A 27,465-nucleotide genomic window follows, 5' to 3' on the forward strand; every position below is an offset into this window, starting at 1 on the left:
TCTTTTTCCGCTAAAGGCCATCGTTATCCGCAGAAGCGAAAGCTTTATTGCGAGATCGGAGGAACAACGCCACCCGTCACATGGTCTACGGCCACATGTGAGGCCCTAGGGCCACAGGGAGGGCCCAAAAGATGGATGGCACTTTTCCCAATGAATCTCCGGCCAACAACGCAAAAATAAAAACCAAAATTATTTCACGCTTTTCCGATATAGAAGACATGGCCACTGTTTGCGTGCCTATATCTAGACGAGCTGCGGGATTGAGCAGAACTATTCTGAGGGACTGCAATGGCAGCGGAAGTCGAAACGTGGTGGGTATTGCCAGCGGGCTTAGTCTGTTTGTCGGCCCTGCTTCTTCTTCTTCTGCTAGTTTTAGCGAAGAAGAACCATCCCACACCCAAGGATTTGACGCTTTCCACATCTGGCGAAACAGGGAAGCCAAGTACTAATTCGCAGCGAAGGTTGGTTTTGGAGATCCTCATGTCCTCGGGACGAACCAAGAGCTTCCGGCTAAAGCTGGAGGCCGACGCCGCCAATTTCACTGCGCTGACAAATCTGGCTTCGTCGTTTCAGTCCGCCGGGAATGGGTGCCCATGTGACCCTGCGGACGCCGAAGAAAAGGAAGAGGAGGGGGAAGAAACTAGGGCTTCAGGGGTCCCGAAGGCGCCCCATAAGGCCCGGTCGGTAACGAGCCATGTGACCTTAGGCATGGACAATAACGTCACTGGCGCTGAGGCGGAGGGGAATTACGTTGTGCTGGAGGCAGAGGAGGGGAATTATAGTGGCCTGGAGGCGGAGACGAAGATGTCCGGCGATGACGTGGCGGGGCTAGGTGGAGAGGGATGCGAATCTGTTTGGGTAGACGGGAGGGTGGAGAAGAAAAGGAGGCGGCGGCGGAGGAGACGGAAGAAAAAAGCGGCGGCGAACGGGGAGGTTGTGACGGGGAGGGGCGGAGAAGAAGAAGAAGAGGGAGAGCTAGGGTGCACATGCGGCAATTGGAAGGTTGGGGATTGCCATAAGGGGAGCTGCCCCTATCCATTCACCTCCTTGGGCAGAGGGAGCGTGATGCAGAGGAGAATTAAGCAGCAGTACGATGAGCTCCTTCACTCTAATAAGGCCGGCCCTCTCACCTTAGCCCAGGTATATCAACTAGTACCACCAGTCTATGACATTTTCTATATATATATATATATAATTTTTTATTTTTTTTAAAGATCAAACTGACGCGAAAAATCAACACTATTGGGAGATTTGTTCACCGTGACTGAGTGAATGTAGTGCTGACGTGGCATGCTAACGAAAAACATTACCTAAAAAATAAATATTCATGCCATAAAAAATAAATATTCATGCCAACGAAAAATATTAGCTAGAATATAAATATTAACTTATTATTATGAAATTAGGAAAAAAACATCTACAAAAATAAATATTCATGCCAACGAAAAATATTACCTAAAATATAAATATTAACTTATTATTATGAAATTAGGAAAAAAACATCTACATAGATATATATAACCCTAGATCAATGTTATCAAGTATCTTAACATGCAAAACATTTGAATTATAAAATTAGGAAAACACATCTACGTAGATATATATAACCCTAGATCAATGTTATCAAGTATCTTAACATGCAAAACATTTGAACCTCAAGCAGATTTTATCCCTCTCTGCTTGAAATATTTCATCCCTGATGTTTTCCAAAGCAAACATAGCAGGATTCCCCGTATTCCCAAAAATTCCAGATAGAGCGTGGTGTAACTGGAAACCACAATATCCACTGGTAATCACGAGGGACTTAATTGGGTTTGAATCTATGACATATATCCTCCCCATCAACCAAATGCCTTGTGTAAATGGTTCAACCAATTGAGCTGCGACATGAACTTAAAGGTGTAAGACGGGTTTTTACCCATGGACAATAGGTCTAGAAGAGGTTTTACCATATGCGGCAAGGCTATAGTAAATTTCTAGCTTATCTCCCAATGTGAGTCATAGATATAACATACACACACATTTTTAAATGAGAATATTTATTTTAATATTATGGATGATAAATCTGAGAAGAAGCTCAACTTGTTCTCAAACACTTAACACTTCAACAAAGAATAGGGTTTGCTGGAACCTTGCGAATTGTTAAATTTCCAATACTAGCCCAGATTTATTTATGCCTCGACAATTTTTATTCCCATAAAATTATTTTATTACTTCAAACAGAATTTTGAATTGCTTGAAAATAAAATCATTGGCAGACATCAAAGATGGTACGTATAACATGGCAGACACCACATATATTGGACATGGCAGACATCTCATATATTGGACATGGTAGACATCATGTATTTGACACGGCAGGCGTCTCTTGTATGGATATGACAGACATCATGTATTTAGCATGATAAACATCTTATATATTGGACATGGCAGACATCACATATTTGACATGGCGGACATCTCAGGTATGGACATAGTAGACATCATAAATTTGGCATGGCAGACACCATACATTTGACATGGCAGACTCCACCTGCATGGTCACCATGACATCTCTGTGGTTGTGTATCTCTTTATGTCCTCATATCTCCGTAGCAAATTTATTGTGATACTTTGGATACTTTGACAAAGATGCCTGTACTATGTCCCACTTAATACATGACCTCTCTAATGCATATAATCCTATGCATATTGCTTGGGATCTAATGTTATCCTGATGACAGAAGATATAATACTTAGACAGTTTCAAAGGTGGATCAGTGATGGTATATAGTGGCAGGGACAAAGATAACAAAGCTATATAATATCATGAATGGAACTAATGTTTGGTGGCAGTAAACCATGATATGGCAGTATTGTTGATGTATCTCAAATTTCAATATAGTTTGTATCTTAGCTGGACAATTGATGAAATCTAATAGAAGAAGAAGAATTGAATTCTTGGTTTTCCACCTTGTGGGGTTTTGCCCTGGTCTCTGACCAATCCTAGTGTCTCTATGTGTGTGTATGCTTTGCTTCTAATATTCCTTTTATTTCCGCTGCATTTTTGTTGATGTTGTTCTTTCTACATAATTGCTAATGATGTTAAGTTATATTGGGGTGAATGAATATGTAAATTATGAAAAGTATATAAGAATGCAATTATCAAAGCAAAGAACAATACACCCTAAGAAAAATTAACATGGTATTAGAGCTGGGCTGAAGAAAAGTTATTGAGATCACCCCCGTAAAGTCACTGATGATTGAAGCAAGTGAAAATGGCGGAGACCTAAAAGAATGCCAGAATTTGAAGTAAACCCTAGACAACTTTGTTCTAGCAAAGAGAGGTTAGGGTTTGCTGGTTAGGGTTTGGAAGCAACCCCTGAAGTGTGCTTGGAATAAGAGTTTGGATATAATAAATGCTTGGGATCTTGAAACCCTAGCACAATCAGTGAAAGGTTGATCCAACACTGTGGCAAATTCTATGTAACCCTAGGTATAACATTGCAGACACCACATATATTGGACATTGCAGACATCTCATATATTGGACATGGTAGACATCATGTATTTGACACGGCAGGCGTCTCTTGTATGGATATGACAAACATCATGTATTTAACATGATAAACATCTTATATATTGGACATGGTAGACATCACATATTTGACATGGCGGACATCTTAGGTATGGACATAGTAGACATCATAAATTTGGCATGGCAGACACCATACATTTGACATGGCAGACTCCACCTGCATTGACATGGCAGAGTCCACCTGCATGGTTACCATGACATCTCTGTGGTTGTGTATCTCTTTATGTCCTCATATCTCCGTAGCAAATTTATTGTGATACTTTAGATACTTTGACAAAGATGCCTGTACTATGTCCCACTTAATACATGACCTCTCTAATGCATATAATCCTATGCATATTGCTTGGGATCTATTGTTATCCTGATGACAGAAGATATAATACTTAGACAGTTTCAAAGGTGGATCAGTGATGGTATATAGTGGCAGGGACAAAGATAACAAAGCTATACAATATCATGAACAATGGAACTAATGTTTGGTGGCAGTAAACCATGATATGGCAGTATTGTTGATGTATCTCAATATAGTTTGTATCTTAGCTGGACAATTGATGAAATCTAATAGAAGAAGAAGAATTGAATTCTTGGTTTTCCACCTTGTGGGGTTTTGCCCTGGTCTTTGACCAATCCTAGTGTCTCTATGTGTGTGTATGCTTTGCTTCTAATATTCCTTTTATTTCCGCTGCATTTTTGTTGATTTTGTTCTTTCTACATAATTGCTAATGATGTTAAGTTATATTGGGGTGAATGAATATGTAAACTATGAAAAGTATATAATAATGCAATTATCAAAGCAAAGAACAATACGCCCTAAGAAAAATTAACATGGTATTAGAGCTGGGCTGAAGAAAATTTATTGAGATCACCCCTGTAAAGTCACCGATGATTGAAGCAAGTGAAAATGGCGGAGACCTAAAAGAATGCCAGGATTTGAAGTAAACCCTAGACAACTTTTTTCTAGTAAGAGAGGTTAGGGTTTGGAAGCAACCCCTGAAGTGTGCTTGCAATAAGAGTTTGGATATAATAAATGCTTGGGATCTTGAAACCCTAGCACAATCAGTGAAAGGTTGATCCAACACTGTGGCAAATTCTATGTAACCCTAGGTATAACATGGCAAACACCACATATATTGGACATGGCAGACATCTCATATATTGGACATGGTAGACATCATGTATTTGACACGACAGGCGTCTCTTGTATGGATATGACAGACATCATGTATTTAACATGATAAACATCTTATATATTGGACATGGCAGACATCACATATTTGACATGGCGGACATCTCAGGTATGGACATAGTAGACATCATAAATTTGGCATGGCAGACACCATACATTTGACATGGCAGAATCCACCTACATTGACATGGCAGACTCCACCTGCATGGTCACCATGACATCTCTGTGGTTGTGTATCTCTTTATGTCCTCATATCTCCGTAGCAAATTTATTGTGATACTTTGGATACTTTGACAAAGATGCCTGTACCATGTCCCACTTAATACATGACCTCTCTAATGCATATAATCCTATGCATACTGCTTGGGATCTAATGTTATCCTGATGAAAGAAGATATAATACTTAGACAGTTTCAAAGGTGGATCAGTGATGGTATATAGTGGGAGGGACAAAGATAACAAAGCTATACACTATCATGAACAATGGAACTAATGCTTGGGGGCAGTAAACCATGATATGGCAGTGTTGTTGATGTATCTCAATATACTTTGTATCTTAGCTGGACAATTGATGAAATCTAATAGAAGAAGAAGAATTGAATTATGGGTTTTCCACCTTGTGGGGTTTTTCCCTGGTCTTTGACCAATCCTAGTGCCTTTATGTGTGTGTATGCTTTGCTTCTAATATTCCTTTTATTTCTGCTGCATTTTTGTTGATGTTGTTCTTTCTACATAATTGCTAATGATGTTAAGTTATATTATTGTGAATGAATATGTAAATTATGAAAAGTATATAAGAATGCAATTATCAAAGCAGAGAACAATACGCCCTAAGAAAAATTAACATGGTATCAGAGCTGTGCTGAAGAAAAGTTATTGAGATCACCCTTGTAAAGTCACTGATGATTGAAGCAAGTGAAATGGTGGAGACCTAAAAGAATGCCAAGATTTGAAGTAAACCCTAGACAACTTTGTTTTAGCAAGAGAGGTTAGGGTTTGGAAGCAACCCCTGAAGTGTGCTTGGAAGAAGAGTTTGGATATAATAAATGCTTGGGATCTTGAAACCCTAGCACAATCAGTGAAAGGTTGATCCAACACTGTGGCAAATTCTATGTAACCCTAGGTAAGCTAATCTCACTCTAGGAGATGGTGTGATGATCATTGGACTTAGCTACTGATAAAGAAGATTAAAGGCAACATTGACATAATGACTCTTGGAGGTTGGATCAAGAGGGAGCTCACCGCCTCTTGTTAAAGGTAAGTACCTTCTAGATTTATGTTATGACATTGCTCTTGGTTAGATTTATTTTGATTGTGATTTATCATTCTTGCATGAAGATTTGAGTATCTGAGTATTTCTAACCTCTTGATGAAGATTTGATTAGTTGATCTTTCTTAAGGATCATTTAGATGCACGCTGGTGCAACAAGAGAAATTGGTGCAGGAACAAGATGAAAGTTGGTACAGGAAAGAGGAAGCTAGAGCAATATGCAAACTCTATTACTGCCAATGACAAAGCATATATGAATGCTACAAGTTGATAAAGGTATCTGAATGTTGCAAGGTATATTATATTTTTTCTATGCTTTTGATTTCATTGCGATGTTGGACAACAAGTTAAGCCCAAAAGTATGACAAAATATTTTCGTGAGCACATATGAAAGTAAGTATGATCTTTGGTACATGTGATATATTGGTGCATATGACTTAAATTTTCTTGGTATCTTGAATACGTTTTACAATACCTGTATATGAAGCAACTGATGATGACTTGTCATGACCATGACATAGAAAGAACCTAATATAGTTTGACGTAGTGATTTGACAATTTTGTTGATGCATGACAGTAATATGAGAGACAGGTTGATGTTGTGTTTGATGACGATTGAAGAGGCTTCTCATTCAGAATAAGAAACCCATGATTAGATCCCAACACCTATTACTTAATTGCGGTGGATGATTAGAAGTCAAATGATTACATAATGAAACAATGAACATATGATGTTACTGAGAGTATGCCTTTGATTATTGATTTTATGAGCTAACAATGCTTTGCTGACAGGATTGGTTTACCCCATGCAGTATTAAGATCCACTTCTAGTATAAAAGCACTTTTATGATATGTTGGATTACATTAGTGAATTATTGTTACCGAGTTAAATAAAATTTGGTCATAACTGGAACTATGGCATCTTCATGAATTGAGAGACTACTGCTGCATGAGACAAGCTTAAGCTCACGTTTGCTGCCTATCTGCGCAAGAGGGAGAAATGATGAGTATGTTATCCTTTTTCTTAGTGTTACATATTTTGCTCTGACGTTTGATGCCCTATATGAATAGGATAACAAAGAACTGTTGCTCATGGTAATGTATGAGGCAATATGTTAATTTTAGGTATGTTCTGTTGCTTAGCGCAATTTACTTCAATTTTTCCATATTAGCCTAATGACAATATTCAGATTAGCAATCACATCAGCATGATAGCAAAGTGCAGATAGAACATAAACATAAATCGCAGAAAACAAGCCAAGACCAAAGGACACAAGATGTGGCACTGGCCAAGGACAAACCCCAATGTGGGGAAACCCTTGAGCAATTATTCTTATATTCTTCAATAGTTCAACAGAGAGAGATATAGTACATATACATAAGAAGTCAACACTTTGACTTGACAAGATCAAACGTCAGAGATCTTCACCATGAAGATAACACAATGAGGTTGCAGATCTGATGACAAGGACTGCAGATCCAAACTTAGGTGAAGGCCTACTTCTTCAGCTGATTCTCCAAGGTGATTCCATCACCATGCTGCATCTAACACCATGCTGCATCCAATCATCCTGCATCCATCATGCTGCAACCATGCTGCATCTATCGTGCATCCAACCATGCCGCATTCATCACTATGACAATATTTTTGTCAAACTCATGTTGCAGCAACATCATACAACCCTCTAATAGTTTGAGATCTTAGCAATTTTACAATGTTAATGATTTGAGCCTTCAAATATCCATATGAAATTGACTGTGATGTTATGGCCTGCGGCCTAACACACAGTTTTCAAGCAACATATTCATTGTGCTTGTCCCTTCACACAGTGACCCACTCAGCGTATAAACAACAGTCACAAGCACCTCCTTACATCAGATTCTTCTTTTCTTTAAATCGACCTCAGGAACAATACTAACATGGCCAAATAGTTATGTTGCCACCTACAACAATGTGACAATATCACAGATCCTTTGCTGTAATGTAATTACCCTTGCAGCAGTTTAGTTGTAGCATCTAAGGGTCCTTTCATACATAGATACGGGTTCCTTAAATTAAGGCTTTCCTCCTTTATTTGCTGCAACCAAGATGTCCTCCTTTAGGACTGGGACAAGGGCAACACTAGCACTACTTTGACAGTGGAAGAGGGCACACCTGAATGGAGCTTAAACTCCTTGATTGGTAAAGGATGGAACCTCCTTATTGGAATGCGGCTAGGGTAGATAGGAGCCTCATCAAATTGCTGCGTATGAGTGCCTCTTGACTGCGTTTAGACTGCAGTTCGGACCCCTTCCTTGGACAACAAATAAATCTCTTCCTTGACTGCGTCTAGGGCATGCTAGAACACCAGCTCATGATAGCGTATAAACCCTCATTGACTGCGGCTTTGAGTAGCATATAGAAGGCCAGATCTTGCTGCAAAGATTCCCTCCTTGACTGTGTCCTAGATGTCTTCTATGACTCCTCCGGGACAACGTTTAGGTCACGTAAGGATCTTTGTGTTTAGGGCAAATTGACAGCGTTAGAACTTCTCCTTGCCGCACTTATAGAAGCCTCCTCCATGATTGCGTTGAGGTCTTTATTTCATCACTGCTAGGGCAGCGTTAGGGCTTCTTCATTAGGGCAACATTAGGGCTTCATTAGGGTAGTGTTAGAGCTTCTCCATTAGGGCAGCGTAGAGCCTAGGGCACTCCCTCTAGATCTCTCCTTCATCAAAACCCAAAATAGAAATGAAGAGAGATCACAAGAGTGTGTGAAAATGACTTGAAGGCCACCTCTATTTATAGTAAAATGTTGAGGATAGGTGGGGGCAATTTGGTTGCTGGCCGACCTTGACGAATTGTCACATAACACAAATAAATTCATATCTCCATGAATACATGTCGAAATCAGATGATCTTTAGATCAATCCTACGCCTCTTGACGAGAGGAATCCAAGAAAAATATCAGCTGCCATAAATAAGAAGACCCTCATGGAGTTTGGCCCTAGTTGCCAATTTTAACACTCCCTCTCAACTAGGGAGAACTCCATCTACTAATCCATCTGCCAGTCTGTACTATCTCAGTTATCAGTGCCCTGCATTGCTCTGCTCTGTTGAACCTTGAAGAAGAAGAAGTGGTCGAGAATGTATCATACCATCCTCTACTAACCCGAAGTTAGTCCCATATAAAAGAGAGTGTCTCATACCACTCTTATTGACCCGAAGCCAGTTCCAATAAAGAGAGTGTGTCATACCACTTTTACTGATCGAAATCAGTTCCAAATAAAGAGAGCGTGTCATACCACACTTACTGATCTGAAATTAGTTCCAAATAAAGAGAGTGTATCATACCACTCTTACTGATCTGAAATCAGTTCCAAAAGAGAGTGAGTTATATCACTCTTACTGACTCGAAGTCAGTTCCAATTGATCACAGGTCAATATCATCCTAGCATAGGGAGTATGATAGTTACACGATGTGTCCATCGATACTACTATGATCCCTATCTTCATTTCCCTACTCATTGGCCAAATGAGAGGTACTTACCATGAGTCCCAGACTGCGTGGGTAGGATGTCTCAGTAGGAGAAGGATGAACCACTCATCCTGCCTACATGTCGCCAGGGGTATCCCTAGGGATGGCTAAACCACTCAGCCTGCCTACATAGCAGACCACTAGGGGAAGGTTGAACCATTCACCCTATGGTTGCTCATCACTCCAAGAAGTACCCCCAAGTCGCTCGAAGCTTCCAGAGCTCAATGTCCATATTATATTAGACCTTCAGGACAGAGTCTCTCCACGACTTCTAGTTGTTCTCAGAAAGTCAAGAATTTGACCTTTCCTAGGGGCTTCATCTGAATATCGACGACTTGCACATCAGCCCCAATGTGTTGGAGCCTTCTTGCTCCCCATTGTACCATATCCCAGATAAAGTGGTACCTGATGTTTATATTCTTGGAGCGATCATAGAACACGGGATTCCTCAACAATTGAATCCCACAGTGGTTGTCACAGAAGATCATGGTGGTATCCAACATGTGTCCAAACAACTCACTGAAGAGGTATCCAACATGTGTCCAAACAACTCACTGAAGTGCTTCCTCAACCAGGCAACTTGACACGAGGTCATACTCGTAGCTATGTATTCGGCCTCAGTGGTGCTCAAAGCAACCGACTTCTGCTTCCTACTCATGCAGGTATCAAAGCAGAACCCAAAGAGAACCAACACCCAGGAGCGCTCTTGCAATCCTCCACACTGCCTGCCTAATCAGCATCAGAATAATGATGTAGCTTCACATTTCTAGCAGTGCATCTCAATCCATGAGAGATTGTGCCCTGAAGATATCTCAAATGATTCTTGGCACCAATCCAGTGAGGCTCAACCATATATGAGCTCAACATGCTAATTGCAAAACATATATCCGGACGAGAGTTCACCAAGAACATCAATGCTAGTATGAGTTTATGAAACTCAGAGGCATTTCCCAAATCAAGTCTGGCATCACTACCGCATAACTTCTTAAAGTTAGGCTTCATTGAGGTAGTCATGGGCTTGCAGTGCACCATTCCAAATTCAGAATCCAACTCTCTCTTACTTTTGTAAATGAGAGGGTCTGTACCTACCAGAAAGAGAGCGTCCACATAAGGTACCAGTATGAGAGGTTTATCATCCATAACCTCAAAGTAATGATTTGGATCGGCTTCACTCCTAGTGAATCTCAGCTTCATCAGATAACTGTCAATCCTCTCATACCAAGCTCGGGGTGCTTGCTTTAAATCATAAAGAGCTTTCCTTCACCTGCATACATGAGATTCCCGATCATGAATCTCAAACCCCTCGGGTTGCTCCACATCTGAGGTCTTGCTATTACATGAGGGGAATGGTCCCCTTTGTAAGATTTCCTTTTGTACATCTCGGGCATGTACCTTCATGCTCTTCATGAATTCAGGCATCCCTGTCACCATCTGTCTCACATCGGGTAGGGCCCCACAATGAAGATGGGCAGACCTTCGGTGCCATAGAAGAGATGTGACATACGACATGGTCTCCATTGGACTTCCTGCAATTTGATACAAATTGCCAACCCTGAACCCAAGAGTAAAAGCATCTTTAAAATTCTTTTTCCAAACACGTACCTTTCCATTGATGAATGCCACCTTGAAACATTTGACTTCCACTGTCGAAATGGACACCAGGTTCTTCTTGAGATCAGGTACATAAAGAACTTCTTGTAAATGAATCATGTTACCCTCATTCAACTGAGGGGTAACATTCCCTACACCCTTTCCGGGATAGGTGGCATTGACTCCAAGTTTAATCTCCATGATGGTTTCCTTTTCTATCAAATTAGAGAGAGCTTCCTTCTATCCGATGAAGTGCCTTGAAGCACTACTATCAATAAGCCAGATTCCCAAAGAGTCCGGAGGAGAAGTAGTGGAGAGGGCCAATATAAGATAATACTCCTTTAGCTTATCAGAAGCAACATTTGATTCTTCATACTTGGAGCTCCTTGCTTTCTTTGAAGAGTCGGCGATTTCCTTGATGACTTGCATTCCTCCGATCATTGAAGATGCCCTTGGAATGATTGTTATCATCATCAAGTGATGTGTCCCCTCTATTTGGACACTCCCTCGCATAATGGCCAAACTTATTGCAAGCAAGGCATCTGCCTTTCCTTTCATCCTTAGATCCAGACTTCCCATTGAAGTGACCTTTAGGTAGGCCACCAGATGCTTCTGTTGCGCCACTCTGATAATCTTCTTTGCTTCAACTTCACCCTTGGTGAATTTGAAGTGGGATGAGGAACCCATTGAGCCTTTTGACCTTGTCCAACTGTCTTCGGCGATTGCTCTTTCATTCTTGCTTGGGCTTTGTCTTCACCTCAACTCTGATACCATGTTAATTTTAGGTATTTTCTATGCTTAGCGCAATTTACTTCAATTTTTCCATATTAGCCCTATGACCATATTCAGATTAGCAATCACATCAACATGATATTAAGTGCAGATAGAACATAAACATAAATTGCAGAAAACAAGCCAAGACAAGAGGACACAAGATGTGGCACCAGCCAAGGACAAACCCCAATGTGGTGAAACCCTTGATCAATTCTTCTTATATTCTTAAATAGTTCAGCAGAGAGAGAGATAGTACATATACATCATAAGTCAACACTTTGACTTGACAAGATCAGACATCAGAGATCTTCACTATGAAGATGACACAATGAGGTTGCAGATCTGATGACAAGGACTATAGATCCGAACTCAGGTGAAGGCATATTTCTTCTACTGATTCTCTAAGGTGATTCCATCACCATGCTGCATCCAACACCATGCTGCAACCACGCTGCATCCATTGTGCATCCAACCATGCTGCATCCATCACTATGACAATAGTTTTGTCAACCTCATGTTGCAGCAGCATCATACATCCCTCTAATAGTTTGATATCTCAGAAGTTTTACAATGCTAATGATTTGAGCCTTCAAATATCCATACGAAATTGACTGTGATGTTATGGCATGCGACCTAACACACAGTCTTCAGGCAGCATATTCATTGTGCTTGTCCCTTCACGCAGTGACCCTATCAGCCTACAAACAACAGTCACAAGCACCTCCTTACAACAGATTCTCTTCTCTTTAGATCGACCTCAGGAACAACACTAACATGGCCAAACAGTTATGCTACCACCTACAACAATGTGACAATATCACAGATCCTTTGTTGTAATGTAATTACCCTTGCTGCGGTTTAGTTGTAGCATCTAAGGGTCCTTTCATACATAGATATGGGCTCCTTCAATTAAGGCTTTCCTCCTTTATTTGCTGCAACTAAGATGTCCTCCTTTAGGACTGGGACAAGGGCAACACTAGCCCTACTTTGACAGCGGAAGAGGGCACACCTGAATGCAACTTAAACTCCTTGATTGGTAAAGGATGGAACCTCCTTATTGGACTGCGGCTAGGGCAGATAGGAGCCTCATCAAACTGCGGATTAGGGCTCCTAGATTAGGTTGCGTATGAGTGCCTCTTCACTGCAGATTAGACCCCTTCCTTGGACAACATATAAATCTCTTCCTTGACTGCGTCTAGGGCACGCTAGAACACCAACTCATGACAACGTATAAACCCTCATTGACTGCGGCTTTGAGTAGCATATAGAAGGCCAAATCTTGCTGCAAAGATACTCTCCTTGACTGCGTCCTAGATGTCTTTTATGACTCCTCCAGGACAATGTTTAGGTCACATAAGGATCTTTGCGTTTAGGGCAAATTGACAGCGTTAGAACTTCTCCTTGCTGCACTTATAGAAGCCTCCTCCATGACTGCGTTGAGGTCTTTCTTTCATGACTGCTAGGGCAGCGTTAGGGCTTCTTCATTAGGGTAGCATTAGGGCTTCATTAGGGCAGCGTTAGAGCTTCATTAGGGAAATGTTAGAGCTTCTCCATTAGGGCAGCGTTAGAGCTTCATTAGGGCAACGTTAGAGCTTCTCCATTAGGGCAACGTAGAGCCTAGGGCACTCCCTCTAGATCTCTCCTTCATCAAAACCCAAAACAAAAATGAAGAGAGATCACAAGAGTGTGTGTGAAAATGACTTGAAGGCCACCTCTATTTATTCACATAACACAAATAAATTCATATCTCCATGAATACCTGTCGGAATCGGATGATCTTTAGATCAATCCTACACCTCTTGACGAGAGGAATCCAAGAAGAATATTAGCTGCCATAAATAAGAAGACCCTCATGGAGTTTGGCCCTAGTTGCCAATTTTAACACAATATGATTGAACTCTTCAGTAAGTTGTTTGAGTCAGTACTAGATACCAATGTGGAAAAAGTCGAAGTCGGGATTAATTTGGCAAGGGTCCAAAAGTTGAAAAACTCGGCAAAGTCGGAGTTTTTCGAAAAAGTCGGCAAAATTAAAAAAACACAAAATTATTCATTTTTTAATTTTTTTTTTAACATCTAGAGTATCCACAACATCAAATAAATGCATTTCCACATAAACATGTAAAGAAAGCTAATATATAATATGTATATGAAGTCTAGTGCTACATCACATATCAAAATAGTGAATCAACTCCTGAATTTTGAGTCCTGTCTGAGTCTCAACTCTCAAGAGTCAAAATATCAACAAAAAATATAATAAATGTACATCATGAGTCATCTAAAAGTCATCAAGTAATCACTAATCAGTCACTGAGATCCTCTTCCCCTTTTACGGGAATAGGGAATGGCTTTGCCTTTTCCTCTAGAGGAAGAAGACCCTGCCCCTGGGGATACAAAATGAAATGGACTCAATCGTCCTCTAGAAGCCGATGGAAGAGGTGGCCTCTGTGCTATGCTGCCGCTGCTGCTGCCCACCCTAGATGGTGTCACCTCCTCCTCAACATCCTCATCCAGCTCTGCTACTGCCTCCTAACCCTGATGTTGCTTCGCCTCCTCCTCCTCTATCTCTGGCTCTCCCGCCTCTGCAACTGCTACATCCTCTAGATCCACACCTAACCAATCCGGGATCGTGTCCAAGATCGGCCTCTCAGTCTCGACTCTCCATGCAGCGGTGGTATCAATATTGTCCAATGAGATGGCTTCCACATCAGTAGGTTTCTGAAGCTGTCTCACCCACAATCGAAGATTGTAGTAGACGTAGACCATGTCATTGAGGCATTGGGACTCCAATCTGTATTAGGGTCATAGATTGTAAATTAGCACTTAGAAAATTTAAATATTAAAATTAATCAAACGAATTCAAAAAATTTAATTTGAAATCTTTTTAGTTTTTACCTGTTGTGCTTTTTGGAGTGTATTTTGTCAAATACACTCCAGTTGCGCTCACACCCAGAGGAACTGCATGTTTGGCTGAGCACTTGAATGGCAAGCTTTTGGAGATGGGGTACTCTGGCACCATAGCTTGTCCACCAAGCATCTACAAGTTAAAAGAAAAATGAGAAACATAAAAAAAAACATTGAAATTCTAATCTTGAAAGTTTGAAACAAACTGAAGCTTACCTAGCATTTTGGTCGTCGTATTCTTAATAGCCATGTTAAAACCAAATGTGCCACCTCCCATCCTATAGACCTCCATTTCTTTAGAAATCTCCTCACGTTCTTGCTCAGATGACACCATCCTCTCGACACAAGTGAAGAATCCATCCATCACCTCGGCATCAAATCTGAAACCACAAGCATAAGAAAATGCAGGGTTGAGGTAGACACCTGTAGCATGAATGGGGCGATGGAGGGTATTGTTCCATCGCTGATCAATCACTCTCCATATGACCTGTTGTTTCTCTAACCCCTCGTCTCCCTTATCTGCATAATAAGCACGGATGGCTTCTTTGGCCCTATCCATGGCCTCATACAAGTAGCCCATTGCGGGCTTCTCTCCATCAACCAACCGAAGAACCTTTACCAAAGGTTCTGAAATGGCACACACCTCCTCTACTCCTGCCCAAAAGCTCTGATCATATGAAATTACTTTGCATATGCCCTCTCCCTCAGGTTTGCGGCTAATAGATAAAGAACGCCAATCCGCTGAGAGAAACATGCTCTTCACCTCCCACATAGAATTCAACAGAGACTGAAGAGATATGAAAGTAGTGGCAAATCGTGTAATGGCAGGCGGCACCAACTCTTTGATGTTGGTGAATTTTCTCATCAAGCTAAGCACAGATGAATGATTATATATAAATTTTGTTATGCTCTTGGATGATTCAACAATATCCCTCATAGTAGGAATTTTACCTATATCCTCCAACATCAAGTCAATGCAATGAGCAGCACAAGGTGTCCAAAACAAGTTAGGATACCTCTCCATAAGCATCTTGCCAGCTGCAACATAATTTGTAGCGTTGTCCGTTATGACTTGGACAACATTGCTTGGGCCTACTTCCTGAATGAAGAGGTCCAACAACTCACATAATGTACGTGCATCTTTAATGTGTGCAGATGCATCAACAGATTTCATAAACATTGTCCCCTTGGGACAACTAACCAAGAAGTTAAGAAGGGTTCTACCCTTCTGGTCAGTCCAACCATCTGACATGACTGTGCATCCAGTGTGCTCCCATGATGCCGTAAACTCTGCCAATCTAGCAGTGCACTCAGTGTTTTCATCTTGAAGAAGAGGCCCTCTCAATTCTGCAAAGGTGGGGGCTTTGTACCCCGGGCCAACGACAACAACATCATCAAACAGAGGCTGGTAGAATGGGTTTGTCTTGGCAATGTTGAAAGGAACATCACTCCATAGAAGACACCTACTGACCAACTTGTCAGCTTCTGCCTTTTTTTCATTGATGATTTGATCCCAGGTTGTGAACCAGCTGTTGTTCTAGGAACAAAAAAGATGAGATAGAAGGATGAGTACCCATGGGTGAGGAAGGTGATGCTGCTGTAGATGCACTGCCGCTCTCAATTCCCCCCACTCTTGAGCCCCCTACAAGTTGGTTTCTTAGTGCTACCCTGGTGTCTTTTCCTGCCTCTTTATCCATCAATGATTAAATGGCCTGTCGGATGATTTCTGGACTTGGTTTTTTGCAAAGTTCAACATTTTGCCCCGGAATTTGCCCCAAATGGAATTTTAATCTGTTGATGCCTCCTGACATATGCTTGCCACACAACTTGCAAGTCAAATACATTCTATTGACCCCCCCCAGTTTCGGGTGTAGCATCAGGCTCACCAAACTCCCACATAGAATCCAAATACTCGGCATTTGGTTTTAAACTTTGAGCTTGAATTTAAAGTTTAAACCTGGGCACAAAAAAAATTGAAACAAATTCAATTAGCAATGATCCATCAATTTAATGACAGAACAAAATGTCACTGTAATATATATGACTTCTCAATAATATATGACAAGAATCCATAGGTAGTTTGAATTCGATATTGATGTATGGTTGGTTGATATGTATCTCATATAGAGCTTGTATATAGTTCTTTCTGGTAGTTTATTAGTTTATGTTTCATAGTTTCTGATTGATTGTATTGATGATAGCATCGTAAAATAGATATTCCTTCCTGATTACAGGAAGCGCCCTCCGGGTCCTTTGTTTTCTCTCTATGTATGAGGTTTTTGGTCTGGGGAAAAGATGTATGAGCTATGTATTAGGTGTATGGGAACCTGCTACTATGTTTTCCGTAATACATTACATAAAATTTAATCATATTTTTCCCAAAATATGGAAATATTAAATGTCGTTCAGTGACCAGTCACAGTGATTTTCATTTGATGCCCTTTCTGCAACTGTGCTACTCTACACTGCCCACTAACAGATTCAAATTTCATAGGCATTAATGTGACTCCATGGGCATGAATCTGTTAAAAAATTAGCATAGTGCAAGTGAGGAAAGCTAACATGTAACAGGCATCAACAAGTTTCCTTTTGATGAATTCAACTTCATCCCAACGTTTGGATTCAACATGTTCCCAGATTTTGGAATAGCCCTATTTGGCTTCCATGAATCTTTCACAATTGATGAAGTTTATAACTTTATTGTTATTGTCCATGAAAATGCCTTGATGACTGTTTTCGCATTTTTTTTTAATGGAAAGAATGCATGAAAGTGGTACTGTCACTGTGATTTCAATTTTCAGCCCTTGTCATTTCCACATCTTGTTAAGAAATTTCAAAAATAATGGATGTGTGGATATGGTAGTTAGTAATTACTAATGAGGACTCGAGATATAGCATATATTCAATGGTTTGATTCAACTATTTCACCATCCTTTTCTACAACAGTTGATATTTTTGTGGTTGAATTTTAGTATTTTACTCATCAAATTCATGCTTTCTGTTGTCCTAAATAGTAAACAGACCTTCATTGTAACTGTTGATCCTATGATACGATGAATGATTCAATTCCCTTTGAATTGGAATGGTTTTCCATTGGTTAATAAACTGTTAACTTGCTAAGTTTCCAACGAAAATTTTCAAACCCACAAAAGTGAGAAATCAACCACCAGAATCCTTTAAAAGTTTAACGTGTGTAGCAGTAGAACCAATTCATGCAGGACTTTTTGTTTTTAATATTTATAGGGAAATGAGAAGCAATAAATATTAAACAGGAAAGGATTTAACATTGGATCTACCGGCAATGTTGAACTGGAACAGTTATTCAACGGCAGATTGTTCAACGGTCAACCTTGGCAAATGCTATCAATCCGGCTCACAATTTGAATTTACGCCGGCTCCTCTCCATGCTTGCAAACCCTCGTTCTCTCGGTTCTCCACAGCAGCCACAGCGAGCAATGAAAAACGCACAGGCCAAAAACTAAACTGAAATAACCCTTTGCGGCTTTTTATCAGCCAAAAAAATTTCACGCCGATTTTTTCGATCGACTCGCGATTTAATCGGGAGTATTTCGATAAAATCGCGATTTTTTCGTTTATGAAAAAATCGCCAAAAAATCGGCCGATTTAATCCTTTCGCTGAAAAAATCGCAATTTTAGGAATAAATCCCGATTTTTTCGGGACTTTTTCCACACTACCAGATACAAGCATTTTGATATGTTTTTGATCTTTAGAGAGTAGCATGGATTGATGGATGCGACCCTCTTTGGCAAGGGTCTGGGCTGATCGAGAATGATGAGCATTTCTCTTCCCCCTTGGTTGAGCTCCCAGGGTGGGGAATGGAACCTCTAGATCTCTCCTTCATCAAAACCCAAAACAAAAATGAAGAGAGATCACAAGAGTGTGTGTGAAAATGACTTGAAGGCCACCTCTATTTATAGTAAAACGTTGAGGACAGGTGGGGGCAATTTGGGTGTTGGACGACCTTGACGAATTGTCACATAACACAAATAAATTCATATCTCCATGAATACATGTTGGAATCGGATGATCTTTAGATCAATCCTACACCTCTCGACGAGAGGAATCCAAGAAAAATATCAGCTGCCATAAATAAGAAGAGTTTGGCCCTAGTTGCCAATTTTAACACAATATGATTGAACTCTTCAGTAAGTTGTTTGAGTTAGTACCAGATACAAGCATTTTGATATGTTTTTGATCTTTAGAGAGTAGCATGGATTGATGGATGCGACCCTCTTGGGCAAGGGTCTGGGCTGATCGAGAACAATGAGCATTGCTCTTCCCCCTTGGTTGAGCTCCCAGGGTGGGGAATGGAGCTAGTAGGCTCCCGGGGATGAGAGACCTCTAACCGATAAGGCTAGGGTCTCCCCTAGAGTATGCCCTAGCTAGCATCCTGCCCACTTTGTGGGATAACCTCCCCATCTGGCCAATGGGAGGAGGGACTTGGGATAGAGTGTGATCCCTACCCCTTGCAGTAGGTGGATCTCGCCCAAGTTGGTGGATGCAAGTGTTCTACCATCTAACTCTCTAGGGTCAAGATGGGATGATCAAGGACAATAGGGTAGAGTGTGATCCTTACCTTTGGTAAGTTGATCTCACCTATTGTCAGGGACTTTGGGATAGAGTGTGATCCCTACGCATTGGGGTAGGTTTGATCTCACCCACTGTCTTTGGATATAGGGTGGAAGCTGAGGGCTCCCCTGTGGTGATTCTTCTTCTTTGGGTTCAAAAGTGTTCAACATGAGACGATTAGAGATGATAACGAGAAATTTGAGACAAGAAGATCAACAGAGACAATAGGATAGGCATGATCCTTACCTCTCACTGTAAGTGGTATCCCTCCTATTTTCTGTGGTTTCCGGGTGGTAGCATTGGCTCCCCAATGACAAGATTCCGGGGTAGTAGCATTGGGCTCCCTGATGTGGTTATAGGTTGAACAAGGCTCCCTGATGTTGTTCCGGATTGAGCTAAGCTCTCCAAGTCCCACTTTGTGAGCCCTTGGCACTAGTTCTCTGCCTCAAAACCCTAGAGTTCATCATTCATAAGAAGTCATAAAAAAATAGATTTTTTATGAAGGTAGTTCGGTATTTCTTCAATCTGTTTTTCCTGAGCCTACTCTTGAACTTTCGAGTTTGTTTCTTTTTTTTCCAGCTATTTCAGAAGTTGAAGAAATAAAAACAGTTGATTTTTCTGCTTCATACCAGACTGTCCCTGCAATTTCTCAACTAGTTCCTATATCTGTGGTTCCACCTCCTCCTTTTGTGTTTCAAGCAAGAAACTCTCCTCTTCCATTCTAAAATCAAAATATGGCGATTCCAGGATTTCTTTAAAACCGTTATGCCCCTCTCAATCTACCCCAGCCCATGAATGCTATGCCTCAGGATTATTTGAAGTTGCTACCAAGATTCATTGGAGAAGATGACATAACAACATAAAAGCATGTAGCAACTTTTTGTGCTTTTGCAAAAAACTTGAATGTGGAGTATCTTGATGTGGTTATGAGATTATTTGTACAATCATTGGATGGGGAAGCAAGAAAATGGTTCAAGACCCTCCCAACTAATTCAATCAATAATTGGATAATTCTTTTATACAGAGATGGGGAGAAAAGAAAGATCATGGATATTTCTTAACTGAATTTAATGCAATAAAGAGAAAACTAGATGAAGAAGTAGCCGCGTTTATTAAAAGATTTAACAATGTGTATAATAGTCTCCCTTTATAGATAAAACCACCTCTTGCTGGTGCAAAAGTAGTTTTTGCAGGAGCATTCGAGTCAGATTTTGGTTTTACTTTAAGGGAAAGACGGTCTCCCACCTTAGATCAAATTCAGACTGATGCATTGGAGATTGAAGCTAATCTGTTTGCAACAGGAAAAATAAAACAAAAATCAGAAACATTAGATAAAAAGAAGGGAAAAGAAGAAGCAGGATCTTCTTATCATCCTAAAGATTCACATGAGCAAAAGCTGGATGAGATTACGAAGGTTATTAGAAATTTGTCTAATAAGTTGGTGAAGCTTGAACTAGACAATAAGAATCCTCCTAGACAAATTCAACAAGGACAAAATAGAAATTTTAATCCTCAGTTTAGAAGAGCACCATTGCAGATTATGCAGAGGGAGAAGAAAGACCAAGATCAGGTTCAACCTCCTCTGTACATTGAAGATGAACCAGAAGAAGCAGTGGAAGAGACTCTAAGATTACAAGAGAATCAATATTCTACTCTGTCAGAGGAGGAAGGAGAAGGAATATATGATGAGGATTCAAATCCTGAGCCCCAAATTGCATTAGATGATGAAGAGATTGATGAATATTGCAGGAAGTTTACAGATTTAATGCAGGCATAATTGCACAAGAAGTATGATCTCAGATCAAGTGAAAGGCGGAGGACTCGGGATCATGTAGAAGAGCAATCAAAACAACCAGCTCAACAGTTTGTGCCAAAGACGGATGAAAAGGGGAAGCAACCTTTGAGAACAATTCCTATTCAGTAGGCAGAAACTTCTAGGAGCCAACAAGTTAAGGTGGCACAGGAAAAACAGGTCCAACAACCTGTAATAAGTCAGAAAAATGTGCAAAAAGAGAAGCCAATAGAGGAGGAGCAGTCCAAAGTAGCAAAGGAGGCTCATTCTTTTAGTATTCAGAAAGAATTAGAGAAGATCAAAATACCTATTCCATTGACTGAGTTGGTGAAACAATCTGCTTACAAAAAGCAGATTTCAGATTTTATCAATTTATCTCAAACCAATGATGCAACAGATACAGTCAATTTGCAGGAGGAGAGGCCAGTGGTGATGTTTGGCCCTCATGTGGAGGAACAAGATTCTTCAACTCCTTTTTATATTTCTCTTCTAATACATACTTTTATTCTTCATAATTGTATGTTGGATTCAGGGGCTTCTCACAATTTAATGCCTCTCTCAGTGATGAAGTAGTTAAATCTCTAGATCACCAAACCATACAAGGATTTATATTCCTTTGATTCTAAAAAAGTCAAGTGTGTTGGGCTTATTAAAGACCTTGTGGTCTCTCTGGCTCAAATTCCAGCTAGAAGTATTGTGATGGATGTGGTAGTGGTAGATATTCCAGCCCGATTTGGAATGCTGCTTTCAAGATCTTGGGGAGCTAAACTGGGAGGAGTATTGAAGCTGGAATTTACTTATGCCATCATTCCAGTCTTCAGTGGAGAAGAAAGAAGACTGTACAAGGAGTCTAGGTTTGTAAAGACTATCACAAAGGAAGGTTCTAGTAATTCTCCTATTTATAGCCAGGAGAAAGATGATTTTTCTTGTTTTATGTTGCAAGTACCTGAAGAAATTGTTGAAGATACAAAGGTGCAGGTTTCTTCAGCAGTCCAAAACAAAGAAGCAATAGTAAGTGGAGTTTGGAAGTTATATTTTGATGGAGCATATTCAAAGGAAGGGAATGGTGTAGGTGTTCTTCTGCTTTCCCCAAAAGGTGAGATCATTCCTCTTTCTTACAAATTGGAATTTGATTCTACCAATAATATAACAGAGTATGAGGCTCTAATTCTTGGTTTGCAAGTTGCTAAGAATATGAAGATAGAATGTATTTCTGTCTTTGGAGATTCCGAGTTAGTTGTGAAACAGATCAAAGGGTAGTGCCAGACAAAGCACCCAAGCCTAACAGAATGAAGTTTGGGACCTAGTGGATAATTTCTTTTCAGCTTTCAATATTCAATTTCTGCCAAGGGAAGGAAATAGATTGGCTGATTCACTTGCAGTGGCAACCAACACCTTTAAACCTCCACAAAATCCTAAGTTGAGGTATGAAGTTGAGGTTCGAAACAAACCTTCAATACCAGACAATGTTAAATATTGGCAGGTATTTGAAGATGATGAACAAATCAAAAGGTTCTTGGAAGTGGTAGGTGAATTTTCTAATTCAGAAATTGATCAAGAAGCAGAAGTTGAAGATAATGCAGAGCAAGGAGTTAATGATGAACCACATTGGAAGAATTCCATGGCTGGCCAAAAAATTGTTCAATTGAAGGGTAATGTGATTCCCAAAGGTTTGGTACCCCTGGAAAAATTGTTTGATGCAAATGATGTTCCAGTAACTGTCAATAAGCAGAGTTGGGAGGATGATGTTGAAGATTGTAACCTTGGAACTGAACAACAACCCAAACTTGTGAAGTTGGCAAAGGGCATTTCTAAAGATTATAAGCACAGGTATGTGGATCTGTTCAAAAAATATATTGATGTTTTTGCATGGTCTTATGAAGACCTCAAAACTTATGACACAAACATCATACAACATAAGATTCCTTTGAAGCAAGGGGTCAAACCATATAAACAGAAGTTAAGACAGATTAACCCTTTGCTTTTGCCTTCAATAGAAAAGGAAGTGAAGAAATTATTGCAGGCAAAAATAATTGTTCCTTTGAGGTACTCAGACTGGGTTGCTAATTTAGTACCAGTGAGGAAGAAAAATGGAGAAATTAGATTATGTATAGATTTTCGAAATCTGAATAGAGCCTCACTGAAGGATAATTACCCTCTTCTGAAAATGGATCATATTTTGCAGAGAGTCACAAGGTCTTCAAGGCTATCCATGATTGATGGGTTCTTAGGTTATAATCAAATTGTAGTGCACCCAGATGATCAGAAGAAAACAACCTTCACAACTCCATGGGGAACCTTTATGTATGCAAAAATGCCATTTGGATTGATGAATGCTGGTGCAACCTTTCAAAGGGCTATGGATATAGCCTTTGTGGGAGAAAAGAATAAATTTGTGGTCATATATTTAGATGACATCACAATGTTTTCCAGATCAGATGAAGATCATCTAAAACACCTTCAACAGACATTTGAGAAGTGCAGAAAATATGGACTGTCACTAAATCCAAAGAAGTCTCACTTTGCTTTAAGAGAAGGGAAATTGTTGGGGCATATCGTGTCAAAGGAGGGAGTCAAAATTGATCCAAAGCGAGTAGAAGCAATCAATAATATAGCTCTGCCTAGAAATAAAAAAGAAATTCAGGTTTTCTTGGGGAGAATTAATTTTCTCAGGAGATTCATTCCTAATTATGCAGAGATTGTTAAAGAAATCATTGATATGCTAAAGAAGGATGCAAAAGTTAAATGGACCCCAACAACCAAGGAATCTTTTGCTAGAATTAAAAAGGCTTTTGGTGAAGCACCTGTTTTGGTAAGTCTTGATTACCAGAAACCATTCCAAATTTTTTCTTTTGCTTCACCTTCTACTGTTGCAATTGTTCTTTTACAGAGAAATCAGGACAATAAGGAGCAACCAATAGCATTTTTCAGCAAAGTATTAAGAGATGCTGAGTTGAAGTATAACATTTTGGAGAAACAAGCCTATGCTTTGGTTAAAGCCTTGAAGGCTTTCAAAACATATGTTTTGCAGTCTCAAATCATTGCATATGTACCAAACTCAGCTGTTAAAGATGTGTTGACACAGGGTGACAGTGAAGGAAGAAGGGGAAAGTGGATAGCTAAGATTCAGGAGTATGATATGGACATTAAGCCAACAAAATTAATAAAGGGACAAGGATTAGCAAAGATTTTAACAAAAGCAAATTACCAGGCGATGGGAATTAATTTGCTTGCAGAAATTTCAGAATCAAAATCAGATGATGAAAAAGGTAAAGAGAAGGAACCAGATAACATAATTCAATATAAATATCTCTGTCAGCTGCCCAACTTCCCTAGACAGAACAAAATATAAAGCACTAAGACTGAAAGCACAAAAGTATGTGATAACAAATGGCCAGTTATATTGGAAAGATCCTGTTGGTGTTTTGCTGCTTTGTCTGACAGAGGGGGAAACAATTGAAATTTTTAATGAGTATCATGGATGTGCTTGTGGAGGACATTATAATTGGAAAGTAACAACACATAAAATCTTGAAGGCTGGTTTTTATTGGCCTACTTTATTCTCAGATGTTTACAGATTGGTTAGATGTTGTGAAAAGTGCCAACTTTTTGCTGAAAAGAAAAAGTTAGCACCACTGCCATTAATTCCTGTGTTTGTTGAAGAGCCTTTCAAGCAGTGGGGATTGGATTTCATAGGGGAGATAAATCCACCTTCCAGTGGACAACACAAGTGGATTTTAACAACCATTAATTACTTTACAAAATGGGTGGAAGCAATTCCAACTAGGAAGGCAACTGATACAGTGGTGATCAAGTTCCTGGAAGAAAATATTTTTACAAGGTTTGGTTGCCCTAAGAAATTGGTTACAGACAATGCCCAAGTATTCAAATCTGCAAAACTAATTAATTTATGCCAAAATTACAATGTCATTCTTTCTCATTCTACCACCTATTACCCTCAAGGAAATGGGTTGGCAGAATCCTCTAATAAAGCTCTGGTAAGGATACTCAAGAAAACAATTGCAGAAAATAAAAAGAATTGGGATTCTCAGCTAAAGTTTGCCTTATGGGCAAACAAAGTGACTACCAAAAGGTCCACTGGTAAGTCACCTTTTGAATTAGCATATGGAGTAGCAACCCTTTTCCCTAGTCAGTTAGCAAACAACAGTAGCTGCACTCATTCAAGATGTTGAGGAGGAACCCAATGCATTGACTCGAAGGATTAACTAGCTAGTAGAATTGAATGAGAATAGAGAGCAGGTGATTGACAATTTGATTAGCTATCAAGAAAAAATGAAACTCATTTTTGACAGAAAGGCCAAAGAAATATTTTTTCAGCTTGGGGACCTTGCCTTGAGATGGGATGTAAGAAGGGAAGATAAAGGTAAGCATGGAAAATTTGATCCTCTGTGGTTTGGAACTTTTAAAATAGCAGAAGCCAGAGCCAACAATACTTTCATTCTAGAAAATTTGGATGGAGAACTAGTGCAGTTGCCTGCCAATGGGCAATGTTTGAAACACTACTTTCAACATTGAGCATTTTTAATTTCCTCCATTTTAAATATCTGTTTGACCACTGTAAGTACCCAATGATTTTTTCATTATAATGTTCTAAGCTATATAATATGACTCCATCATTGAGGTGAATGCACTAATTTGTGGTTCTTAGTGTTTTGTTCCAAAACACTATCCCCAGGTGGAGCAAAATGTTGTAGCTCGTTTTCAATGTCTAAAATGTGAAAGGATCATTTTAATGCATGCACTTTGGTGGGGCCCAGCGGGAGTCAAAAGTCCGAAGGTTAAGTGTCGGGCAAATTCATTGCATGATGTTGATGGTGGTGTTGGGTCTTCCCCATAGGACATCACAACAAGCACGAACGTTATCAATGGGGGTGCCTCTGTATGTTGAAAAGTGTGCAACAAGAAATGCTTGTTGAGAATGCAACAAGATGATGGAGCTTAGTGAAAAGAGTCGCCTTCACTAAGTGGGCCCGCAGGCAAATTATGGCGCAAGTTCTATTTTTGATCACAGTGTGGGTGACCACAATGTGAGTGATCACAGTGTGGGTGACCACAGTGTGGGTGATCACAGTGTGAGTGATCAAAGTCTATTTTTGATCACAGTGTGAGTGATCAAAGTCTATTTTTAGACTGGCTGTCAAAAATAGAAAAGTCAAATATTATTGTCTCATAATAATATTTAGACTATAAACTTTGTCTTATTCGCTTGGAGCACTTCAGGATGAGCTACGGATGTGGTACATGCAGATCTCAGAGGGAACTACGTGGTTACCTATGGGATGACTAATATTTGCATGTAGGACTTCAGTTAGAACTCAAGTGAGTTGAGTTTAGTGGACTGGAGGTGCAGTTGATGGAGTTGTGTTTAGTTTAACTTTGTTAAACTAGTTGTATTTAGTCTAACTGATCAATAGACTAGAGATGAGTTGGGTGAATTAGTTATTAATTAATTCACAAGTTATTAACTCATAATGCAACTATAGAATACATCAGTTAACTCAGTTGCATGTCAATGCATGTTCAGTTCAGCAAGGACAGGTGTTAGAGGATCATATTGCTATCAGTTGTGACTATAGTTGTGCATGATGATTTGCACAATCAGAGGGATTGAGTATGCCAATGAATTGGCCAATATCAAGAATTGTAGCCTGTGCTCACGTCCAACAGAGTGTGAGTGATTATTTGCAGGTCAAATACGAGTTTGGTAAGCCATTCTCATTAGTTCTTGAGCAGGAATTGAGCTGTGGAGGCAGGCAAGCAGCTGGGGAGATTTGGAGATCAAATCTGAGCTGTATTGTGTGTAGCATGTGGAGATAGTACTGAGTACTTGTGAGGAGTATTGTACTATGTATTGTTGCATGATTCAATCACTATAATATACAGATAGTTGGGGTTTTTAGCGAGATGCTTTCCCCAGGAAAATACTGTGTTGATATGTGTGATTGATGCTTCTATGTGCGCCTGTGAATGTTTCTGCTTCTGTAAATTGATGATTGATGTAGAGGAGGTTATGTATTATGCATGTTCCGCTTATAAGTGTATAATCAGGATAATCTCATTGAATATGTGTCATATTATTCAAAATTTCTACATGGTATCAGAGCTGCTTGATTTGTAGAAGAGGTTTTTACAGGATATCAAGCGAGGATTGATCATCGGATCTATTATTCAGAAAGTGTTTACATTTTATTTCTTCAGGCAGAGTCTGTAATCGGGCCAGGTAGCCTCTGGATTCATCCTTCTTTT

At 39.9% G+C, this 27,465-nt stretch overlaps 1 protein-coding gene across 1 annotated transcript in view; it reads left to right on the forward strand.

Annotated features, from left to right (window-relative positions):
* The first annotated feature begins 200 nt into the window (after window positions 1–200).
* Window positions 201–27,465, forward strand: part of LOC149188031 (uncharacterized) — a 53,997-nt gene continuing 26,732 nt past the window's right edge. The window contains exon 1 of the mRNA XM_089411549.1: window positions 201–1,140. Coding sequence (XP_089267675.1) covers window positions 289–1,140 — 852 coding nt within the window. The 5' untranslated portion in view covers window positions 201–288. The remainder of the gene's footprint in view (window positions 1,141–27,465) is intronic.

The sequence above is a fragment of the Pinus tabuliformis genome, chromosome 3_1 (genome assembly GCF_031772625.1).
Source record: "Pinus tabuliformis cultivar Carrire ecotype Pingquan chromosome 3_1, CPIR1, whole genome shotgun sequence".
Lineage (NCBI taxonomy): Eukaryota > Viridiplantae > Streptophyta > Pinopsida > Pinales > Pinaceae > Pinus > Pinus tabuliformis.